General features: G+C 40.0%; 3 protein-coding genes and 1 long non-coding RNA gene across 5 annotated transcripts; 2 read left to right on the top strand and 2 right to left on the bottom strand.

Moving 5' to 3' along the window:
• Positions 1-1881: 1881 nt before the first annotated feature.
• LOC136446215 (PHD finger protein 13-like) lies at positions 1882-16670 on the bottom strand. 2 transcript variants are annotated; one of them, XM_066444532.1, is made up of 7 exons: positions 16360-16670; positions 16038-16088; positions 6611-6700; positions 5796-6051; positions 5386-5484; positions 4788-4950; positions 1882-4392 (listed from the first exon to the last, which is right to left on the bottom strand). In XM_066444532.1, exons 2-7 carry the CDS (start codon positions 16065-16067, stop codon positions 4275-4277), a joined length of 756 nt encoding a protein of 251 aa, XP_066300629.1. In that variant the 5' UTR covers positions 16068-16088; positions 16360-16670; the 3' UTR covers positions 1882-4274. The 2 variants fall into 2 exon arrangements, with proteins under 2 accessions (XP_066300629.1, XP_066300628.1); XM_066444531.1 differs by having other exon boundaries at positions 16364-16670.
• A 152-nt stretch (positions 16671-16822) lies between these two features.
• LOC136446218 (uncharacterized) lies at positions 16823-18024 on the top strand. The gene is made up of 2 exons (XR_010757529.1): positions 16823-17092; positions 17387-18024. It is a non-coding gene; the product is annotated as an uncharacterized lncRNA (long non-coding RNA).
• Positions 17840-19552, bottom strand: LOC136446217 (26S proteasome complex subunit SEM1-like). Its single transcript, XM_066444534.1, has 3 exons — positions 19424-19552; positions 18823-18919; positions 17840-18429 (listed from the first exon to the last, which is right to left on the bottom strand). The coding sequence occupies exons 1-3, from the start codon at positions 19521-19523 to the stop codon at positions 18381-18383; spliced, it is 246 nt and encodes an 81-aa protein (XP_066300631.1). The 5' UTR covers positions 19524-19552; the 3' UTR covers positions 17840-18380.
• A 190-nt stretch (positions 19553-19742) lies between these two features.
• Positions 19743-21891, top strand: LOC136446216 (large ribosomal subunit protein eL32-like). Its single transcript, XM_066444533.1, has 4 exons — positions 19743-19831; positions 20432-20534; positions 20934-21086; positions 21687-21891. Exons 2-4 carry the CDS (start codon positions 20442-20444, stop codon positions 21843-21845), a joined length of 405 nt encoding a protein of 134 aa, XP_066300630.1. The 5' UTR covers positions 19743-19831; positions 20432-20441; the 3' UTR covers positions 21846-21891.
• The last annotated feature ends 1140 nt before the right edge of the window (positions 21892-23031 follow it).

Here is a 23031-nt window from a genome sequence, read left to right as displayed (position 1 = left end):
TCTGGATATCGCATGATTACGGATAGTTTTACAAAAAGAATCACCTATGTGCTCTTAACTTTACAATGATCTGTATAATGCAGAATTTGCAGTATGTGTATACAGTTACTAACAATAAATCAAATTTATAGATTAAAGTCGTCTTCTATGGCTCCAGTACATAAACACTCATAATTTCACTGGGTATCCTAAGACCGCCACAAAAGTGCTACATATGCTTTCTCAAGACTGTCTTGAACACTTGGATACATGCATACCTCAGGGATTGCTGATGCTACATAATATAGATGAAAAACAGCACATTGGGATTTCTCACATATGCAACATTGACAAGCAAAGTGGTAAGGGCAAAAGCATACACATCCCTAGAGGCCAAAGCTAGAGTATGCAGCTACAGTCTGCATGGGACCCACAGATGCACCAGAATGCCCTGGAAAATGTGTTGCAGGCAAGATTGAGGCAGTACAGAAGCGAGCTGCAAGGTAGATCTATGCTGTCAATGACTGCAGGTACACTACCAACATAACCCAACACATATATACATGCTAGATTGTTCGAACGTAAAAAGCGCCCTCTAGCAATTGATGACAAAATCACAATGATAATCATTAGGACTGTAATTTCAAAAACTGTTGCTAGAGGACGCTTTTGATCCATGTGGCTGCATTTTGAAATGCAACCCACTGAAGTCAAAACAACTGGCACAGTATTTCACTGGCAGAAATAGGATGCACATTTAACTTACTCTCCAAGCAGAGGAGGGGTTTTGGCTGGTTTTTGACATGTTTCTAGGCGTTTTTGTCAGGTTTTCTGCTTTGTCATGTTTTTTTTGTACAGCCAACCCTATACAAAAAAAAACATGACAAAGTAGAAAGCCCGACAAAAACGCCTAGAAACACGTCAAAAACCAGCCAAACCCCACCTCTGCTTGGAGAGTACATTTAACTGCTAACCAGGATTATAAGACACTCTAGATTCTAAGGCTACACCGTTTTATGGAACTGCTGACCATTGATTAATTCACAAAAGGCTAATTCCACGAATTCCCCTCTTTGTTTGTTCTGTATCCAGGCAAACTTCTTGGGTGTGGCAGGAAGTACAGTATACTGTTCGGAATTATGGTGTTTCGACTTTCCTTCCAGAAAATGTTTGGACTTTTGTCTCCCATGACCATCCAGCTTTTGTATATTCAAAGTATTCGAATTTAGAAGTACGGTATGTTGGTTTTCAAGAGAGGAAGGGGTTGCTGCTGCATGAAGTGTAATCAGGGCTTTACTTCCTCCAGGCTCTCAGATTTGTAGAGAAATAATGGAGTGTGTGGATGAAAAAAACACACGAAATGGACCCAAATGTTACCACAGGAGTTAAATTGATGAATGGAAAAAACTCTAACAATCGTTACCTCTCTATAATCTTTAAAAAAGGTGGGGGGCGTTGATTGTGTCCAATACTGTGTTATCTATGTAATGGTAATGATTTGGCTTCCTCCCTACATTACCTTGAGTTCTCAATTTTCCTACCCTCCAAGTAGTACACTCAACTCTGGCTTGTTTTGGACAAATGCTAAGTATCATTTATTGGGCCCGATTAAAATCTGGACATATTTCAAGTTGCTCTTTTTATCAGGCTTTCTATTTTGTCAAGTTGAAATAGCTTTTTCAACAAAAACCCTGACAAAATAGAAAGCCCGATAAAAATGCCTTAAAATACGTCCAAACCAAGCAGGAGTCTAACTCTAACCTCTGCTTGGAGAGTCAATTTTTCCAGGAAGAAAACTTGCCCCTTCTGACCAGTGGGAGAACTGCTAGAAGCATGATATAGTCAGGTTAGAAGTCTTTAGAGACAATTATTCTAACAGTAATGACACTTAACAGACAAGAGTATACAATGAAGTTTTTAATCAAACATAACTTTGCACTGTACAAAAGGTACTTCTGATTTTGCCTCTTTCCTTAACCTGCATTACATGTCAATACCTACTAGAGGGGGGTGTCGAACATTGAGGAGGAAGTGACTCCAAATGTGAGGAGCCTTTTCAACATGTCATGATCACATGGGTACATCAGTCAGGTGACCAGAGAAACTGCTTACAATGTACACCCAAGTCGGTTTGGAAGAATCATGACCCTGTCAGTAAAAACCCTACGAGGGTGTGCACAGAGTGGGGATCTGAGGGCAGGGTAGAATGAAAAAGGCAGTTGTGTATGTATGAAACGTGAAAGACAGTACGTACTTTCATATATACATACACGTCTGTGAAGGAGAATTTTGCCGAAATGTGCCCAAATATGAAAAGGCTGATATTTAGAGAACTTGGCCCAACATTCTCCAAACAAGACCCATTTCTCACAAAACATGACTCACTCTCACTACTACAGCAGTCCTCTCACCTCAAACAATGACAATTGTGATGGTCACAAGGCCACATTTAAAGGAGATAGCTTTCTGTTGATTTAGTTAGACCACATTTCTATGTAAAATGGTCAGATTTTGTTGGTTTTGTTTTCTGCATTCAGTTCCGGAAACAGTTTGTAATATTTCTGGCAGGCCTGCCTTTGATTTTGAATAACACTATCAATGTCTTCTGCTCAAAGGGGCATCTAACAGAGTCGACCCCATCTAGAATGCTCCTGTGCACATCCCCCAGGGATTACACTGATTGGCTCTTGGTTACCATGGTAACTACCCTAAGCACAGACGACATGTCCAAGATTACCGCACATATTGTTTATCCACCATACTATAGAACATTCACATCTTTGCTGTACAGATGTATAAACATTTCTCTATTACTGAATCAACCCAAATCCGGACAAAAGTCTCAAAACTTTTCATGTAACGGCTCGGAATAACCTTTTGTAACAAAGGCAGGAACATCTTTTAGACAGGCTTAATATGAAAAATCCTCTTTCTTTCTTCATAAGGCCAGATATCTTTATTTACATTAAGGAAGAAAGATCTCATGTACAAAATAATATGAACCTATACTCCCGTTCACCTTGCAACTTTTCTTTTTAACCTTCAGAACAGGAATATTAAAATCAACTGAATTGAAAGCCCTTAATGTTGATGTTCCAGTTTTTATAAACGAAAAACCATCTTTACAGTACCTCATCCTTTTGCCATTAAAATAACACTTGCTTAAGAACAAAAAAACGATCCTTGTTGTCAACCAAGCTTTAAATAAAAGACCAGATAGGTATTGTCACTTTTACTTAAACTTGATATTTGTGAAAAATCCAAGCATAATGCACCAATACTGAGCATTGTGTTAGAGTCTAGCACCGTTAGTTTCCCCATGCTTATGTTCACAGCACAACGTAGCACTGCATTGTTGTAAAAGATAGAAAATAAAATCCCGTACGTGTTAACTTTAGGTTCATACAGAGTGTGACTGGTACGTTACGGAAGGACAATGCAGATCAGTTACAAGAGTTGCCAATTTGAATCTTAAGTTCATATTTAGAAAATCTTGTGCTCTTTGGTCTACTTCGCTCACTTTACCTGCTAAGCCTCTCCCACTACACGTCTAGAACCAAACATGGCCTAAAATACAGCCATTTTTCACTCATGTGACCAGCACAAGTAGTTTTCGCCTAAATAGATTGTTTTGTGGCTTATAACAAATATTTAGAAACAATATTGATAACGAAACTGCCCTCCCCCACGCTTCCTGCTCAAGACAAAGAACTTTTGAAATTGTGATACATAAAGTAGGACTTCTTGCCATTGCATTTTGCTGTTCACCAATCAAATAGAACATAAAAGAGTCTATAGAAAAAGGAAAAACAAAGATTCAACTTGTTCAACAGTTTTGCTGTCAAGAAATATTTGACAAAAGAGCTGTTTGCTAGAATGTACAGGGGGAAAAGTAGTTTTCTTTGTACAGAAGGAGGAAGGTTGAACATTTAACATTTTGAACTGGAACAATGTCATATTTACAATAGATCTCTCATAGAACTCCCAATATACATCCATACGCATGGAAAAACCACTGGACCTTTCCCCAAGACAGCTGTAAACTAGCCCCAAACACCCCTACATCTTCAGTGGTCCTGACCAGCAGCAGTTGGAAGATCAACCAAAGTGGACTGTTCCGCTCCAAACATGGGGGTGTCCAGAGTTACCCACAGACTGGTAGAGGGACTACATCGTAAACTTCTTTCAGTCCAACCATCAGAAAACAACGTCAACTTCCTGTCAAACCACCGCATTGGATACGAACAGAACAGTATCCGTTTTTCAACACAAAGTTCTGTGATTGGACGTCGCTTTTACAAGTCCTCGGAGTCGCTACTGGAGATGTGAGGGCTGGGGCTAGGACTGGGACTGGGGCTCGGACTGGGGCTGGAGTTCTCCTCCTTCTGCCTGGACGACCGCCGGATCTGGTGCCTGGAAAGAATTGATACAGTTTTTAGTCATAAAGCATCAAAAGCCTTATAAAAAACTCACAAGTTAAAACCTCAAATACATGTATCAAACTAGCTAAAATTCCTTCGGTAGCTTGACGGTGTTTGGAGAATTCATTCTGAATCAGGATTTAATTGTGATATCAAACACAAGCAGTGCCTTATAACCATCCCTTGATAGAGATGGTGGTTATCTGAAAATTTCTTCAACTGATGTGTCACATGTTCGACCTGCAGAATGATGTCACAGAAGCATGGATTTTTTTATTTCTTGACATTTTTCCTTCTTTTTCTTTGTGATGGATACTAAAGTGTAACACCACTTCCATTTTTCTGTTCTTTTGTAAGAAACTAAAAAAAAAAGGACATAGCACATACCTGGCCTCGCGGCACCTCTGGCAGATGAATATTTCCGGGACGTTGGACTTTCTGATCTTCGCACACGACAAGTGGATCCAGATGGTACACTCCGTACACTCGATCATGGGACGTCCCGCGAACGGCTTCTGGCAGAAGCACGTCACCAGGTTCCAATCATCATCTGGCGTAAAAAAAAAGGGTGCAAAAAGTTAACAACATCTGAATATCAGTGAACTGGTTTCATTGAAGTTAAAACTCTTCCCACAGCTTTTGGTGTTCATCTGTGTTTCTTGGCCAGACAGTTGTGTAAGCACTACAGCAAGGGGCTATTCTGATAGTAGTGGGGTGTGTTCAGCTTCCATATTGTTTTGTCGTAAGTGCTGAATACTAAGCACAGAAAGTTTCAATGACATTACCTCCAAAATGTGCGCGGCCACTCAAGGAAACACTAGGCTATTGCACCAGTTGAACATCCTTGAACAACTGACAACTTGCATTGTATCATATTAGTAAGGAGTGCCCATAACTGGGTAGCCCTGGCTGTACTTTCTTACAGCCAAATAAATCAATCAAATCAAATCAACTAACTATGGTTAGGAGAGTAGTGAACACATACCAGACTCGATAACTTCGTTGGAGATCCTTTTTCTCCTCTTGGCTGTTTTGTGTTCCGCGGGATCGGGACGCTCAAACAGCGAATCATCTGTCACGACACCTGGAACAGCAAACAACAGAAAACTCATCAGACCATTGTCAACATTTGTTGTGTTCGGAAAATGACATCACTGAGACTCAAACCTATGCAGCTTTGAACTGTGTTTTTCAAGAAGAAATCATCAGACCATTGTCAATTATTTCCACTCAATTGTTTCCTCTTAGTTGTCCCAAACATGCAAATTGAGCAAAATGATGTTATTTCCTCAAATGTTTCACTTCACTTGTCACAAACATGTAAATCAATTCACTTTCATATGCAAACGATATAATGTGCATATGCTAATTTCACAATTTTCATTCACAACCCACCTGTCTCCAAGGACTGCTGACTGAGAATCTGCTTTCTCCTCTTCTTCTTCTCCTTCTTGATCTTCTTATCGGAGCTGCTCATGCCCTTGGTCTTGCTGACGGAGCGTGCGGGGGTGGGGAAGCTGTGTGCGGGCGACGTGAAGGAGTGGGAGGAGCTGGAGCTGCCCTCCAGGTCCTGCACCTCGCTGGTGGTGCTCTCCGTCGTGTCGCTGCCCGCCGAGCTGCCCGTGCTGTTGTGGGGACTACTTCTCATCTTCTACAGGGAACATGATAACAAACCATTCAAATAATGAACTCTTTCTCATCTTCTACAGGGAACAAAACAACATCATCACCATATCTCTTACTCTTAAGAACAACAAAATACTCAAATGATTAATTACAACTTCTCTTCAACAACAGGGATTCTTTTTTTTTTTTTTTGAACATGAAAATCTGGTTTTACAGAAAACAAAATCAAAATTGGTTGCACAATCTAATCATAAACCTGCTCCTCTTCAGAGCTAGAATCTGAAATTCTTTGCCTGCTTTGAACAAGTGATGTGAATATGCTGTATATTTTGATTTATTCTCCTAACTGCAGCTTACCGGAGGGTATTCTGGGCCCTGACAACAAACATAACAAGCTGACCAAGTTAAGGCCATTCGACCAGGAGTTTAGTCCCCAGCAAAGAAATGTTTCCAAAACTGACAATTCAGTACATAAAAACAAAACGTCTGTGGGTACATCCGCATACTAAAATTTGTGTACCCAACACAAGATCTTGGTTTTCAAAATAAAGGAAACTGGCAACACATCCAGTCTTTTTCCATACCTGAAGTTGTGCTTCATACGCCAACACGAACGCACAGAACGTCCCAAAGTTGTCGATTGTTTTCCGCTTCCTCGCTATTGGTGGAATCAGCTGCACAGGGAAAGAAAAAAATCATGAAAATAATGCTCACATTTCAAATTATCCCAGAAAATTTGTCCCCAAGTATGTTAACTATTGGTATTAATGTATTCGCAGTTGGTAAAACTATAAGTAAGCAGCTTTAAGATGGCTCTTCCTGTAAGAAAGACCCAAGTCACCTCTGACATTCAACAGAGGGAGTAGAGGCAAGTATTGGAACAGCCAAAATGGCCCCATGGGATGTTCCTCCTCAGGGCCCTGAATCAGCATATCAGATTAGTGGGGCCCCTGCTCCTGGATACATGCGGACACACTTCAGTAACTCATTAATATTCATGAGCTGACCCCAGTCAGTCACTAAGAGGTCAGAGGTTACTGGATGAAGAATGCCCTGTGTGTCTCTGTACTAAAACAAGATGCTAGTGCTAGTATGCCTGAACTACTAAACAGCCAACTTAATGCATCTCCTCGCCTATGGAACGTCAGGAGACCAGTCACGACTGATGGGAAAGCGTATTTCGGGCATCGACCAATTCGTCTTGTCCGCATGGCCCTTGGGATTAGCTAATTACAGCTCACGCCACGAGAAACGTGATCTCCGCTATGGCAGAACACAAAAGCAGGGCTTGGCTTGCTGTTCCAACCAGGGAGGGACCAGTGTGTGGCGTATTACTGCTTGTTTTCAAAAGGGTACCTGAGTCGTCTTTACAAAGCAAGCTCAAAGGTAACTTGTGTGACGTATGGTTACGCCTGTGTGCAGTGTAAATAATGCAGTACCACCATTTCCTGTCTGGATTTTACTTCCTTTGTAATCAAATATAAGTCCTGAATATATGTTGTGCAATATTAAAAAACATTATCCATCTAGTCTTTGTATTTTCTTGTAATTGTGTGAAAGAACTGACTTCATTTCATGTGCTGCCTGTCGGCAATGGGCACCAAATCATTTTTGAATGGACATCTAAGGAGTGTTTTATTATGCAAATGAGGGGAATATTAGGTGATTGTAGGGTGTTCGTCATCTGTCGCTCGAGCGGGGAGCGTGGGAAATAAATGTCGCTACCCCTCAAGGCCATTCTGACGCCGTCGCTGCATTCAATTAAATACTGTACAACAAAACATATATAATACAGTGTAGAGTCCATTCCAAGTCACCACACGGATTTTTTAATGATATTTGTAATATATTCGAATTATTGTTATATAATTACAAATCTTTAGAAATATTCATAAATGTTTCTAAAAAAAAGAAATACGAGAGTACCATGTTTTAGAAGTTGTTATGATAATTTGCAAACATTTCGAAAGTGACAGTCAAAAGAGATCATTTTTTTAAATAGATTTGAAATACATATTGGTTTGTGTCAAGTTTCGAAAGATTTCGAAATAAAGATTTGGGTCATTTGCCCCCCGTAACGAGCCGCTAATCCTAACAAAGCATGTTTTGGCTCGAGCGGGGACCCCCGACCGCGCAGGAAGGCACTGTGGCGTGACACTGTCTGTGGACATCGGCAAGAATTCCTCCAGAGGATAAGCACAATTCAACTGTAATTTTGCTGCACAAAAAGGGCCAGCAAACATTTCAAATGATCAGTGGTCAAAATACCACACGTAGTGAGCAAAAGCAAAAGTTTTATCCACGTCAAATAAGCCCAACAATCGGCACAATGCAAAGGGAGCTCAAGGGAGAGCCGGCTAGCCCCAAAGGGTTTTTTGATCTGTCACTCAGTTCGGCGACATGTACAGTCAAAGGGAGGCTTCCTTTTCCCATGGTATCAGTAAATTGTAAACTAAAGGGCAGTGTTATTTTTTGTAGAGATTCTTACCGACAAAATCACGAAGATTCTGGAGGAAAACACCAAAAAAGAACGTAGATCTCTGTTGCAACAATTCTAACATGTGGCGGCCTGCTTGGGGGAGTCTATTCTGTTTGTAGGGGGAACTTTCTTAGAAACTATTATCAAATAATTATGGATACAAAAGTTCACAGTAATAACATCACACCAATACTACTGTAATGCTTAGATTGTAGCATTCAAATCTTAAATTCTATCAACATACGTTAAAAGATAGATATTTTAGACAACGTGTTTTAACTCCTCCCCGGGAGAAACAGTCATGCCGTCTGCCGGGGGAACAACAACACGGGGACAAACTTCCCACGAGGCGTTCTGGTTCGGAAACAGATCCCACAAGAGAGGACTTTATCTTACACAGGCTAACAATAAAGCCTGTATGTTTTCTGTACTGGCCGATTGGCGTTCATAATTACACTGGACCTGGCGGAGTTTCTGCAGGGTTTTTTTACGTCCCAGTTGAACATTCTTGTTCTAGCGGTCCCGGTGGGGAGGGCAGCACGGCAGGCTACTGTTACCACTTACAGCTTCCTTCGGTACTTTGTTATTTCTGTCGCATTTGGGCCGTTTCTGCAAGATTTCTAGGTTTGATTGATAGAGAAGCCGAGAGACACTGATAATGTTTCTTTCGGATTGTTGTCCTGCTAACGTTAGAGGCAGAAATTAACTGTTTGTTTACTTAACTCCCGACTCCGCGTGAGAGCACGGCGGGGTGTCACCGCTCCTTTCAACCGTCTATTTTGGGGTGCTATTAACTAATTAACAGCAGAGTTTCTTCTTTCGAAAAAATGATTCAGACTTCGAAATAAAGGCAGTGTGCTGTAGCCAATCTTTAGAAAGTATCAGAAATGCTGTTCCCAGTGACATGAATATTTTGAATATTCCACGAAAATGTGGGAACATTTAGAAAGTGTAAACACATTTAGAAATGTAAGAAGCCATGACATTTATATTACAAATAGTTACAAAGGTTTCAAATTAGTTCTAAACAATGGCAAAAAACATCCGTGCGGTGTCTTGGAATGGACTCTAATATACCTTGAGCTATGTTTCTGATTTGATCTTTCTGGTTATATTTTTAAACAAGAGGGCACCATATATGGAATCAGGTAAGAGTGGCACTGATCACACAATGTAAAAGATTTCTGGATAAAATATTTTAACCTCCTTGGTAAAACCAAACGATGTCAACCAGTTTTTCAAACACAATCCCCTGAATTGAAATCAGACGATTTCATGAGATATAGAAACTGCTTCTCAATAGCTTTCTGTCAAGCCAACCTGGAATGGCATTTATTTGTGGTAAATATTGTATCCTTTCTATGTCCTCCAAAGATCGTGAATGTACATATTTATCTACCCTTTGGTTCTACTGTAACAAAAAGATAGCACTGCAACAGAAATAGAAACAGTACAATTTTTTTCTCATGTCTTGTCTAAGGCGCACTTTAGACCTACAATGTTATAAGGTCGTACGACCATCGTCGTAGGCGACGGTTTTCTTTAGACACACGGTCAGGAAATATCATGGGACCCCCGGGGCGCAGAATTCCATTAATGTGCGCGTGTGACTCAAAGTGAACTCTTGCGCTCAAATTCAAAATGGCGGGGGAACCGCTTGTTTTCGTCAAAAGATTAAGCTTTTACTGACTTTGCAACAACTGTTGCCCTGTAGATGAGACGTTGAGAATGGTGCTCAACAAAGAAAGAGATTGAGGCTAGTACAGAGACGGACGGGATTTAACCTGAGTTCGTGGCCGCCGCCGGAGATGTCCCGGGGATCGACGAATAGGGGCATACTAGAGAAGTAGCCACTGGTAGCAGGGCGTCGCGCCGGAATAACCAGTTTCGGATGAGAAAAATATGTTTCCATTGCTAACTGCATGCATATTTAGAAAGAAAACGATAGAAACTTTCCTTCCCGGACAGGAAACAGCACGCTGTAGGCTTATTAGCATATCACCCACTTCCGTCGCCGGCGACGATTCTTCTTTAGACGAGAAAAACACAGCCACAGGCCCCCCCGCTGAACGTCGTGCGACTGGGTCCGAGGTGGTCGCACGACATTTCGAGGATTTCCCGTTTATTGCCGTCGTACGATTGTTTTGATCGTCTTTAGACGGCCAAAAAATACCGTCGCCGGCGACGTCGCCCACGACGATGATCGCACGACCCTAAAATGTCGTAGGTGTAAAGAGGCCCTAATTTTTACATGTCACTGAAGTCAGATCCATCTGTTATCCATTGTTTGCATGGCTGTACAAACAAAATTTATTGTTTGGGTGACAGCAATAATTTTCAAACTAAGAGTATATTATGTGCATTTGCCCACCAACCCTGGTGCTAATAAATAATATTATACTCTAGATCTATTTGTTTTAAATCCCGAAATAAGACGACAGTTCCTTCTTTCTTGAAAAGCAGATTTATAAGGAACAGATGTGAATACCGTAAAATTCCTATTTACGTACGCACCCCTCCTAACGTACGCACCCCCGATTTGGGGACGATTGCGGGCCTGACTCAGTGAGTTGAAACGTTCAGGGGAAAAACCCTCCTAACGTACGCACCCCCTCTCCAGCATTTCGGTGGATAGTTAAGAGGTTGACATGAATGATCATCCTTCCGATGATGTTTACCGACTTAAAGGGTTGCTGAGAAAATGTTTCTGGGTAGAAAATATCAAACAATTTAAATATATCTATTATTTATTCTTTATTACTAATTGATTGTGTGGTAGCATTCCACACTTAATTTGCATGAAGATGTACCGTACTCTCATGCAGATATGCGATTTTTCCGAGGAAGAACCCCTCCTAACGTACGCGCCCCGACTTTGGAGTCAGCCTGGAGCACCTGCTTGCAACTTGAAAAGTTTAAAAAGTGCGTACGTAAATGGGGATTTTACGGTAGATTACGCAGTTCTAAGAACTAAAGCGTATCAAATCTTGCCGTTTTCAATTAAATCCTGACAAGCTGGTGTTCTGACTGCATTCGTATGCAAAACTTGAGTTCATTCTCAAATATACCATCCAATATTATATCCAGGAACCTTTTAAAATACATTTTGTAATATCAAAGCTGTATCAAAGCCCCACACACCCTGTTCCTGAGTACACAAACCGAGCTGTCAATCATTTAGAGGGACAGGATTAAACCTGAGTCAACAGTGTGTGACAGTTAGGGATTACCTGTTGTTGATTTTTCTTTGAACACTTTAAACGCATTTCACTCTTTGTCCAATCAGAACGTGAGAAAGGAACAGTACAAGAATAGCAGAATTTTAAATTTGATAAACTCTTGTTAGAAATCTATCAAGTACTGGTAACGTAAAAGAACCCAACACACTTATGGAAAAGGGTAGGGGTGATCTGGCGTGTTGAGCCAAATACCTGAGTCGTCGCGAAGCCGTATTGCATTACTAGCTAACAAAAAGGTGTCATGCTATGTACTCAGTCTGAAGTTCGACCGCTTTACCTTACTGGTAATGTATTGTGTTGTGCATCGTCTTGTAATATCTGCATATTCCATCTAGCAAAAAAAAATTCCATCTATATGCAACTAACTGGAAGTAAAACATCTGTATAACACGACAGGTAGAGGACAGAATATCCTCCTACCGCCGACCTCCGTAGATTTGCAGTCCGTGCATGCACAAATATGATCACTATCTGCACTGCACCAACAAAAGCGGCTTAAAGTCCATGTTATCAACTTGCATAACAATTCTACATCTTATCAAGTAGCCCCCCTCCCACACACTGTAACTGAAGAGTGAGTGCCAAGACAAGTTTTGGTTGGCGAGTGTAGAAGACAACTCCTCTGTGCACACATTTGCGGCTATGTGTCAGGTTTGTTTTGACTGCGCCTACATTGTTTGAAGTGTAAATGAACGTCCTTAGCAAACTCTAGGACAAACATATAATTGAACAGCAGCCAAGGTGGATGAAATGGTTTGATATCTCCTCTGGTTGCTCTGCTATCTTCTGTAATTGTTATGGACTAAGAGTAAGAATACAATAACGCAATATCAGAAGTTACGATGCGAAACCTTAGAAACACTTATACCTACAATACAGATTATCATGTAAATTCAAAGTGCTGTCTTGCAATGAATGTTCATAACTGACTGTTCCGAAATGAGTCAAACACATGTACATCACTACATGTATGTATACTATATGCAAACAAATCGTGTTACAGTACTCTATTTGCAATCACAAATAAAAAGCCCTGGCCTAAACTAAAACAAGTATCAAGTTTGCTAGATCTAGAGAGAAAATCTTAGAGAGAGAACTACAGTACTAGATGTCATTGCATATACCTGACATTAGAGACCGAGATAAAGCCGAATTAGCCTAATTTCTGGACAGTACTACACTGCGTGACCTTGGCTTGATTGGAAAACCGCTTCTCTACTTTCAGCTTCTCATAAATACTTTATGGCAGGTAAGTCAATTAATGACCAATCGTTTTCATTGTAGGAATGAGTAGTCAGTGAAAATCGAATTGTCTTGGGAAGTGGGTTGTCAACGACAACTGTTTGAAAAACATTTCTGGGGTAGAGGTTGTCTTGAATGACCGTGAGGTATTGTTGCCACATGGGGAAGAGAAAGGGTTGTGTTTTCTACCTGGTGAGTTGGATAATTCCACTGTTGTCTGCTCACAGAACAGAGTACCTTCAATTGTCATGGAAAATTCATTTGTTCCCTGTTTCAAGAAGAATTTCCCCTCTCCCAAATGAAAATAGATTGGAAAAGATCTTTTGGAAAAATATTTTATGAGAACCTCTTTCATCAATCAGGACTACATTAGGTTGTAATTTCATTCCATATACCATATCCACAATGATATTGATCTTTTTTTTAGTCTGTATCATTAAAAATGTTGAATTTAACACAACTGTGTGAGACAACCTTGAAAAAGCAGTATAGTTGACTGACTTTTCACAATTATACAAAAATTACATTGGGAATGACGTCAACGTCATTATAGATAAGGCGGCACAATAGATTGCCCTTCTGACGTTGGGCGATTATATGGTGAAATGAACATGACATGGCAATCGTAGGTCTACTGAGCCCCTATTTCTTCTGCAATGCATTATTTGCCTACAAATAAATCTATACAAATATGATATATGCCTATAATATGAGTAATAATGGTCAGAACCGAACGCTCGGTATATGTAATAATTTCTCAATGTGAAAGATACGGTTTTCAAAGAAATGCTCCTTGCTTTTCCTTGTGGCAAAAACAAAAAAAAAGCAAATAGGCTGTCGTTCTTAGAACTAGTAATATGCAAACAATGCACCCTGTGTGACACAGCTGTCTATAATTTACTATACACTCCTGGAAACCTATAAAGACACTGCATGTGACTATGATATATACATTGTACAAAAATTTGCTAAACTCACCTGTATGTTGTTCAAATACAGTTTATAAGAATAACAAAGAATGTCATTGTAATATTTTTTCATCAAGTTGAAAGACTACTGCTGCATTTTCTAGGGCGTTCAACGCGACAACAAAAGAGCACATAAGTCACTGGGCATTATTTGCCTGGAGCCTTCAAGGGCGAAATAAACAACCCCCTGGTCTAGTATAATCAAAACACTACGTCACACAGGTCCAACATTGAGAGATTTGCAAGGGGCGTTTTGGCCCACGTCCAAAATCCCAAGGAAGGGCCCGTCCCTCTTTTAAAACCTCAGACATTTAGCAAGAATCTTCAGAGCTACAGTCTACCAAAGATTTGATAAATACAGTATGCTAGAATTAAGAAAAATGCGGATTTGTAAGACGTTCCTTTGTGTGTGAGCACTGTTTTTCTAAGAAGGCTGGGCACACAGAATCATGTGTCGAGTAGTCTTGACCTAGCTCGTTTACGTTTACAATGCAAACTTTGGAGGAACCATACATTCGACAACTGGGAAAGCTCAGGCAGTCTATAAAAGGTACAAAAATCAAGCCTTTGGTCTTCGTGAGAAATAAATATTTGCTTTGTGACATAGTCCCTGTATTGTGTTGTTTGGGGTGCTGTCTTGGAATCTAAAATTCTTACGACTGGTAAAGAAAAACAAGACGATCTTAAGTCAAGGTTGTGTCTTGATATCTGCCTTAAACCTTGCGAAAGGAAATGGCATCTGTCTTTCATTGATGGTCCCACGAGTTTCAACAGTTGTTTGAATTTTGACAGGTAGAAATATGCAAATCGTGTTTGTTTCCGGAGGTAAAAATCTACACAAGAAATTGACACCCCTCCTATGCAGCTCGGAAACGGCTTTGCAATCATTGTTTCCATCAAACCTACTGCTTTATCTGATTGTTATAGAACCATGTCTATATGATTTAGTAAAAAACCATTAAGAAATTCACGTCGATAGAAATCTGCTTAGCGAAAGGTAAGAATTGCGAGCGACCCACAAACTATTTTTACAGAACAAGATGGCGTCACTATTTGGAGTATACAGTAGTAGTAATTCCTAACGCGCCGTGTCATTTGCATACAATTCCTCTTATGATTTTAACAGTTAGAAGACTTTCAGAGCTCTGTCAGTAATTTTTCTGAATGCAGAAACAACTGATCTTTCACGTCTCAAAGAACGTCTTGGCTCATAAATTAGTAGAAGAGTTGGGCACGATAAAATCTATCCTGAAAGATCAGCGGGGTCATTAAATCGACGCCATCTTGAAAACACGTCGATGACAAAAACTTTCGAGACGGTTTTCTCGAAAACTGCCCGGTGAATTCTGCTGAAATTTGGTAGGAAGGTTAGGTTGTGGGAAGTGATCAACTGACCGGAGTTATAGCTAAAATGGCCCGGTAGATTTTGAGTATGCATAGGGGTATCAGTTCCGAGTGGTCTGCTAGCAACATATAAGCCAGGGACTATCCCACAAACGTCAGAAGTACGACAGACCACAAAATATTGACAAAATAGAGAGATTTACCCTAAACAATCCTAAGATAACCAAGGATTTGGTTGGAATAACCAACGGAACACTACCAGACACACTAGACCCTGTCAGAGAATGTTGTTGCCATTTTGCTTGTCTGTACAGAAGACTGAGCCGCCGTGTTCGACAGACGCCATATTGAAAATTCGACAACACGGCAATCTTTCCACCAGGATTTCTCGACAACCAAACAACATTGAGTGATATAATTTGGCTCAATTGGTGATATCGTGGACCTACACCTTTGGGCCAAATTTCAGGAAAATACGACCAGCCGTTTGTGAGCATGCAGAGTGTGTATGCTGAACCCCAGTCATGGAAAATGTGCCAACACGCACTTCCGACCTATTTACTTGAATATCTCAAAAAGGAAACCACCCAATTTGTCAAAACAAAGTACGGACGTCCAGAACATGCTTGGGAACAATTCCTGAAGTTTTCAAGAAAACCCAAACAGCCGTTTTTCCGCATGCAGCACGTTCATACTACCGGATATCAAAGAATGTGTTCCAAAATTTCGCAACACCCACCTCGGGATCGATGTCCAAAGTGTCCGCCATCCTTTTTTGGGGCCGTCTGTCCTGTTGGGATAAAGTCGGAAGAAAATACAGTCAGCTTTCCACTGAGACCAGTTCAACACACGAAAATACAAAATCCTAGACGCTAGAATTTACATATGACAGAGAGAGCGGCTAGAAATTAGCTTGTTCTCTGGGGGCCAGTACAGTCAGAACAACTCGTAACGGAAGTGTGCGGAACAGAACGTTACTCATACCACGCTGGAACCTCTGAATGGACCAAAATATCACCGACAGTTTAACAAAAACACGGTAACCCATGAATGAGTCTTACCTACCACAGTATCCTCTCAGTAAAGTCGTGCCGTCTGCTTCACTCTCAAACCAAAGGAAAAGTCTTCTGCCGACAAATCGTCAAGAAAAAATTGTCACACGCACTCCGGCAAAATCGAGTCTGTTTCCCTTCAGGAATGAACCCCGCAAATCCTCCAGTTTCAACCCTAGCTCGGAGACTGCAACTGCGAAGCCGAAATCCGTCGGAATACATACAAATGTGGCTGGAATTTGGTGGGGGAAAGCCGAGACTTTGACCAACCTGGCCGGTTTGACCGTCAGCTTTCTCTATCCCTTGACCCGCACTGCGCCGCCAGGAGGCGTGACCTGGCAAATTTGCATAAGGTCAACAGGTCGGACCGGAGGTTTATGACGTCACGGCACGTGACTACGGAGCTGTTTGTTGCACTTTTCGAGTCACCATAGGTGGCGTCTTTTAATTATTGCATGGGGAAATCAAAATTAATCTTCGTAGTGCCTATTTTTTATGTGTTGGGTGAACCTCATTTTACATCGTCGTTCAGGTGGAAAATAAGATCTAACGGAAGCCCTCCAGTCGACATGAGAGTCATTTGATGCACTGTTACTAGCATGACTCAGAAGTCAGTGTCCAGTACTGTACATGTATTTCATTATACTGCTGCTGAGGTCCCAGACCCAGGGTTAAGTAGCAGTTAGCTACTCTTCACACCATTCTGCCATGAAGAGAAATGTATGTATAAGCTAAGTAATTGGTAGGTATTGCCTATTCTTGCTTCATGTACTGTACTTGTTTTTCATCATGTCTGTTTAACTAGCTTGACTAAATCTTATTCCTTTGTTGTTGACATGTCACCATAAAACCAACATGACAGTCTTTAATATTTATATACTAGACCAATATGTGTGACTGCTTACTTTTGTTTATAAGTGTGGTGGGTAATTTAACATGCACAAAACGTGACTCTACTCTCTTTCCAATTTTAATTGTTCTATCGGTAGATATTGTAATGACATGTTTATCCATCAAAATACACCATGTTCTGCAGCTGAGGATGAAAAGCACTTTACATGTTGTCAGGATGTAAGTTGCATGATTCAGGTAATTTTAGACAAAAGAACCATATCCAGCATAGTGGCATGTGTTGTTTCTGAGTAATTTTGCAGTGTTCCAAGACCATATGCCCCTTCGAATTCATCTTTTTTTAATCATCTTCTAATCGTGCATCACAGGTTTTGTGATAACTTTGTATTTCCATCATCAAATTGACAGAAACTTTCAGAATTTTCTCGTAATTAGAGATCATTCCAGGAAAAGGTTGGAGCCTACAACAATGAAAAAAAGCTATTTTCTTAGAAGAAATGGAAAAAAATTCTTACATTTCTTATTTCATCATAATCATGTTTCATACCCTTAAATTTCTCATTTATCTTTAGCAATACATATGCATACAGCTAATCTGCAGTCTACAACACATTCATATAGAAGAAATAAACTCAGGTCAGTGAATGACAGGTAACATTTAATGCATGGATATCTTTCCAACCTAATAAATCATACAATCCAGTCCAGTATTATATTGTAACAGGCCTATTATACTTTTCTACCATGTGAACTAGTCAAGTCAGAAAAAAAAAACAGTTCAGAGTGTTACAGCAGTGAAAGTTTACAAAACTTAACATGGAACTACACTAGAAACAAAAAGGATTGTTACAGTATACATTTTTTAACTACAAAGGGTTGGAGTCAACTTGTTAAGTCCATGAAAATGAGAGACGGCAGAAAAACAGTGCTTTGATCAACGTAAGTCTACCATTCACCTGTTTGATACAGTCACAGCATGTGGTACGTGTTTCAGGAAAAACACAAAATACCAGATAATGTACTGGTGTTTCCAAGTGATTACAGAATGAAGCTAATTATCAGAGGACTGCATAAGCAGAACTGTTTCTCTAACAATTGGTGTCTTCAGCAAGTTTTGTTAATAAGATCTTGTAGTGAAAGCAGAAGTAGATGTTCAAGATGTCCCCAGGCTTGTTCTGCTATGTCTGCATCTGTTCAACCTTGTGTCCCTGTTTTTCCAGTTCCGCTCTGTTAAGAGAATGAAAAAAACATTAGTTACATTATATACAGCAAATTCAATATACCTCAATAAATACCAAATATTCAGAAAAAAAAATGTGTACTGTAAAACGAGAAGATGTCTAACAAGTCCAGAGTAAAATACTGAATTGAATCAAAGTGCAGGTGTACAAAATTATCAAACAAGCCACAAACTATGATACTGTACACTGGGAGATATTGGTTTTATGTTTGTAGTTTTTGCATTGAAAACTCTGACCACAATCATGTGCCATCTTGCATTATGTTTCTATGGTTGTTTCAATAACGAACTTTAACATCCCACATTCCCAGACTTCTTCTTTTCTCTCCTGCTACTTAATCAACAACAAATTTAGGAGTATAATTTATGAGTATACTGACCTTAGCTGCTTGGCAAAGTCATCTTCTATGTCGTCGTCATCCCAGTTGTCCTCCCACACATGGGCCTCCTCTACCTCCTCATCCTGACCCTGCCAGTCTGAAAATACACAAACAGTTGTGTGTAAAAACAAAGGTTATCAAATACTCTCCAAGCAGAGGAGGGGTTCCGGCAGGTTTTTGACGTGTTTTAGGCGTTTTTGTCGGGCTTTCTATTTTGTCATTTTTTTTGTCTCTTCACCCCCCCCCCCCCAAAAAATGACAAAGTAGAAAGCCACATCTGCACACAAGCGTCAAATATATTAATGACAGTAGAGATTGCCCTGTAGAATATTTGTTGTTCATCTGTCAAACCTTAGGTTGGACCCTAGTCACCTATACTCTTAGCGCTCTGCATAACAATTCTACTGCTGGCAATGGTATGACAAGATGACAACACAAAATTCTGTTACACTGAAGCACAACCCCCCTCCCCACAAGCACATGACAAATCATAAAATCTACCCAAAACCATCACAGTATCCCTCCCAATTTCTTATCACTGTGACACAAAACTTAACAAAATATGTATTCCAGTATATGTATAAGCATATCATTAGTTTACCCTCTGCTGGAAACTCTTCAAATTCGTCGTCTTCTTCTAGTAAACCGAGATCAACTTTGGATTTTTGTCTCTCAACTTCAGGTCTGTCTTTGTCCGCCATCTTGTGCTCGTTCTCAGCGCTAGAGGAATGTTTTAGATCTAGGGGAATTTCAGCTTTTCTGCACAATCATAATTTCACTGATAAAAGTAAATGTACTGCTCTATATACTACTGAAAATAAAAGACTAATTTATTTTTAATATTTTAATCTTTTTACTCACAAAATGATTTCTAAATCATAGAATATTGAAATAATCTTACATAAACACTCCTGTTGCTGTAAAAGAATGGTATCGCCCAGTTCCTACTCCCGTCATGCCATGCTGTTGGTCTTTCTCTTCCGCCATCTTGGATCCTGCGAGGGATCTGGTGAGTAAAATGTCCAATAAAATCCGACAGATATCACATCTTTAGAGGGCCATCAATGTTCATTTTGTATTTCGTACTTCTGTTGTAGACGCTACGCCCATTTTGATATGACTATTGTGTTTACATCATGTCGCCAAGTTACTAATTCAACGCCGCAAATCGTGATGTTCACAATGCACACCCTATATGGTTTTGAATACAACATGGGTAGAAATAAAACATGTGTTTATCATGTCACAAAATACTGATGAAATGTTAATCAAAAATAGAGGTTTCACCAGTGTAAACTTTCAGTTACCTCTCTAACTAAAAAGCAATGTTGAAATGTGCTCTTGTTATGTAGGTAGTTCACTTACTTTAACAATAGTACATAATCAAATTATTTATTAGACTTTATAGAGAGAGTGGGGAGGGTCACATACTAGTAGTGCAAGTAAAGTTAAATCATCACGCAGTTTCATCAGGTTGGTAAGACAAACGGTGACCACAACGTCAGCTTGAAACTTTAGAACTTTGTTGTACCCAAGTTAGCTTTTATCCTATGATTTTATGATTTATCAAACCTCTGGCAGCTTTTCATACTCTATATTTCTCCATCAGAAACATCACCATGGTTGTGCGTCCGCTCAGAAAGCCGAAGATCGTGAAGAAGCGGGTGAAGAAATTCATCCGCCATCAGAGCGACAGATATGACAAACTCAAGGTATAAATTATGATATTACGATAGTATATATTGCATTCTTGCAGAGGTATAGACTGAAATTGTTGTATGTTAATGTCTGAAAATAATTTTTTGAAAGTTATGATATCATATCCATTCTCATTAACTCATTGATGGTACACATTCTTTTTATATCAATGTTTTTACAATCTTTGATAAGACCAAACCAATAAAATTTCTTCATTATGATTATCCTAATAGCTACATCATTATTTTTCTGCAAAAATTAAATCATTGCGGCCAGAGATGTCCATGTCTAAGCTGGAATTGTATTGATAACCAGCTTCAGTCTGTATAATATTAATAAGCGACATTGACATTGGTTCAATGACTATTGACATGTACATGAACATTCTTTTTTGTATTTTTCTTCCCTCCCAGCAAAACTGGCGTAAGCCCAAGGGTATTGACAACCGTGTGCGTCGGCGCTTCAAGGGCCAGTACCTCATGCCCAACATCGGTTATGGGAGCGCCAAGAAGACAAAGCACCTGCTGCCCTCAGGCTTCAAGAAATTCCTCGTCCGCAATGTCGCTGTGAGTAGAACAAGTAGGACTGTAGGTCCCGGTCCAGACCTGAGTGTCAAGTGTACCCGTACCAGTACCTGTACAAACCAAAACACAGTGGATACTTTTTTTTTAATACTGAAATATATACAATTTCAAAGATGACAATATTTACAAGAAAGCACTTGCAAACTTGGAAAACATGTTTTAAAAATGTGTAAAACCCTAGAAAAACAAAAGATGACAATTTACCACAAAAGACAGTTGGCCTCATGTATAACCTACATTTGTACAAATAACGGGCTGAGCTTGTTAGTTACGTACAGGTCTGGACTTGAACCTAAAGCTCTATACATGTACCTGAATTCTGTCAGTTAAATAGCCAGAAAATTAAAAACATCTTTAACAAATGGACATCCTAGTTGCTGACTGTTCCTTTTTGCCATATTCATCAGGCATCTAGAGGACCGCTTGGACCGAGATTTAATCAGGCTAAAGCTAACCCACTTATAGTTGATTCTTCTTGTCAAGTCCAATTGTCCTTCAAGGTTATGCTTCTTACTTTAAAACATCTTTAACAAAAAAGCACCTCCTAGTTGCTGACTTTGTTCCTTATTCCATCCCTGCCAGGACTTGGAGGTCTTGTTGATGCAGAACCGCACCTTCTGTGCCGAGATCGCTCACAACGTGTCGTCACGCAAGAGGAAACTCATCGTGGAGCGCGCCCAACAGCTGGCCATCAAGGTCACCAACCCCAACGCTCGTCTCCGCTCCGAGGAGAACGAGTAGAGTCAGCTGTCCATGTGTCTAGAGAATAAAAAATAGATATACCCCATCTGGTTGGTCTGTGTTTACTGTGGATGTAAACTTTTGTGTATGTGAAGAAAATACTGTAAAAGGGGAAATGTTTGCGAGGATTTAATTTCGAGAAAAAATAAGTGTTCGCAGTGGTATTGAGTTGAAAATGGCATACAGGGTAAGGGGAAATAAATGTTTATGGTCAGTGGTTAAGTTTGCGATGAAGAGATCACTGTGAAAAGCATGAGCACAAAACCACCATAGACATTTCTCCTTTTACAGTTTATTTTAAGACCATGGAAAATTAATGCTGTGTTTCCAATTACAGTCCTGAAGAAATTAGGGTTGGCATGTCAGCCGAAGTGATGCAACAATTGCAGTCTGATTATGCAGGGTGTCATCACAAAGGGGACTTAGGTTTGGTGGGTCTTATACTTCGTTTATATCACTTTTCCTGTTGCGACAGATATGATCAGAACATGTCCGAAAACAATTCTACAACACTCATCACTCAGATGTCAGCTAAAAGATTATGTCCCTTGCCAGCGTTCGACTCACGAAAAAGACCATGGTTGGCAGGTTTTTGCTAGGGTTGTTTGCAGGGCTCGAAATAGTGGGTGCATGTGCACCTGTATGCACCCAAAATTGGAGCTGTGCACCTAATTCTTGACAGTGGGTGCACCAGTGCACCTAAATATTTTTGTATGCAATAGGGTTAAAGTACTATTGTGCACTAGTATACAGAATATTCTTGATATGTGTCAGAAAAAGCACTACAGGTATAACCTTTTGTTGTACTTAAGCTGATGTTCTACGTGTTTGAAATCAGCTAGCTTTAGAATGACAGATTGAAGTTCTCGAGAGCTTAAGATTTGAATATATTTTGCTGACATTCAACTGCATTTTATGTGGTGCACCTAAAATTCTTTCTTTGCACCAAATTTTTTGGGTTGGGTGCACCTTTTTCCAGAAATGAATTTCGAGCTCTGGTTGTTTGTGTAACCAGAAACACAACATTTTTTTCCTGGGCCCAACTTTTAGTTTTACAGTGTTCCTACCCAGTTGTGGGCCTCAGGGTTCAATGGCAAGGTCACTCAGACTTTTATGGATAACATCTGTGTCAGCATTTATATTTGTTGCCAAGCAAATAGGAAAACTTTCACTTTTGACAGATGTA

Source organism: Branchiostoma lanceolatum, chromosome 12 (assembly GCF_035083965.1).
Source record: "Branchiostoma lanceolatum isolate klBraLanc5 chromosome 12, klBraLanc5.hap2, whole genome shotgun sequence".
Taxonomy (NCBI): Eukaryota; Metazoa; Chordata; class Leptocardii; order Amphioxiformes; family Branchiostomatidae; genus Branchiostoma; species Branchiostoma lanceolatum.
This window is presented reverse-complemented; position numbering and strand designations above follow the sequence as displayed.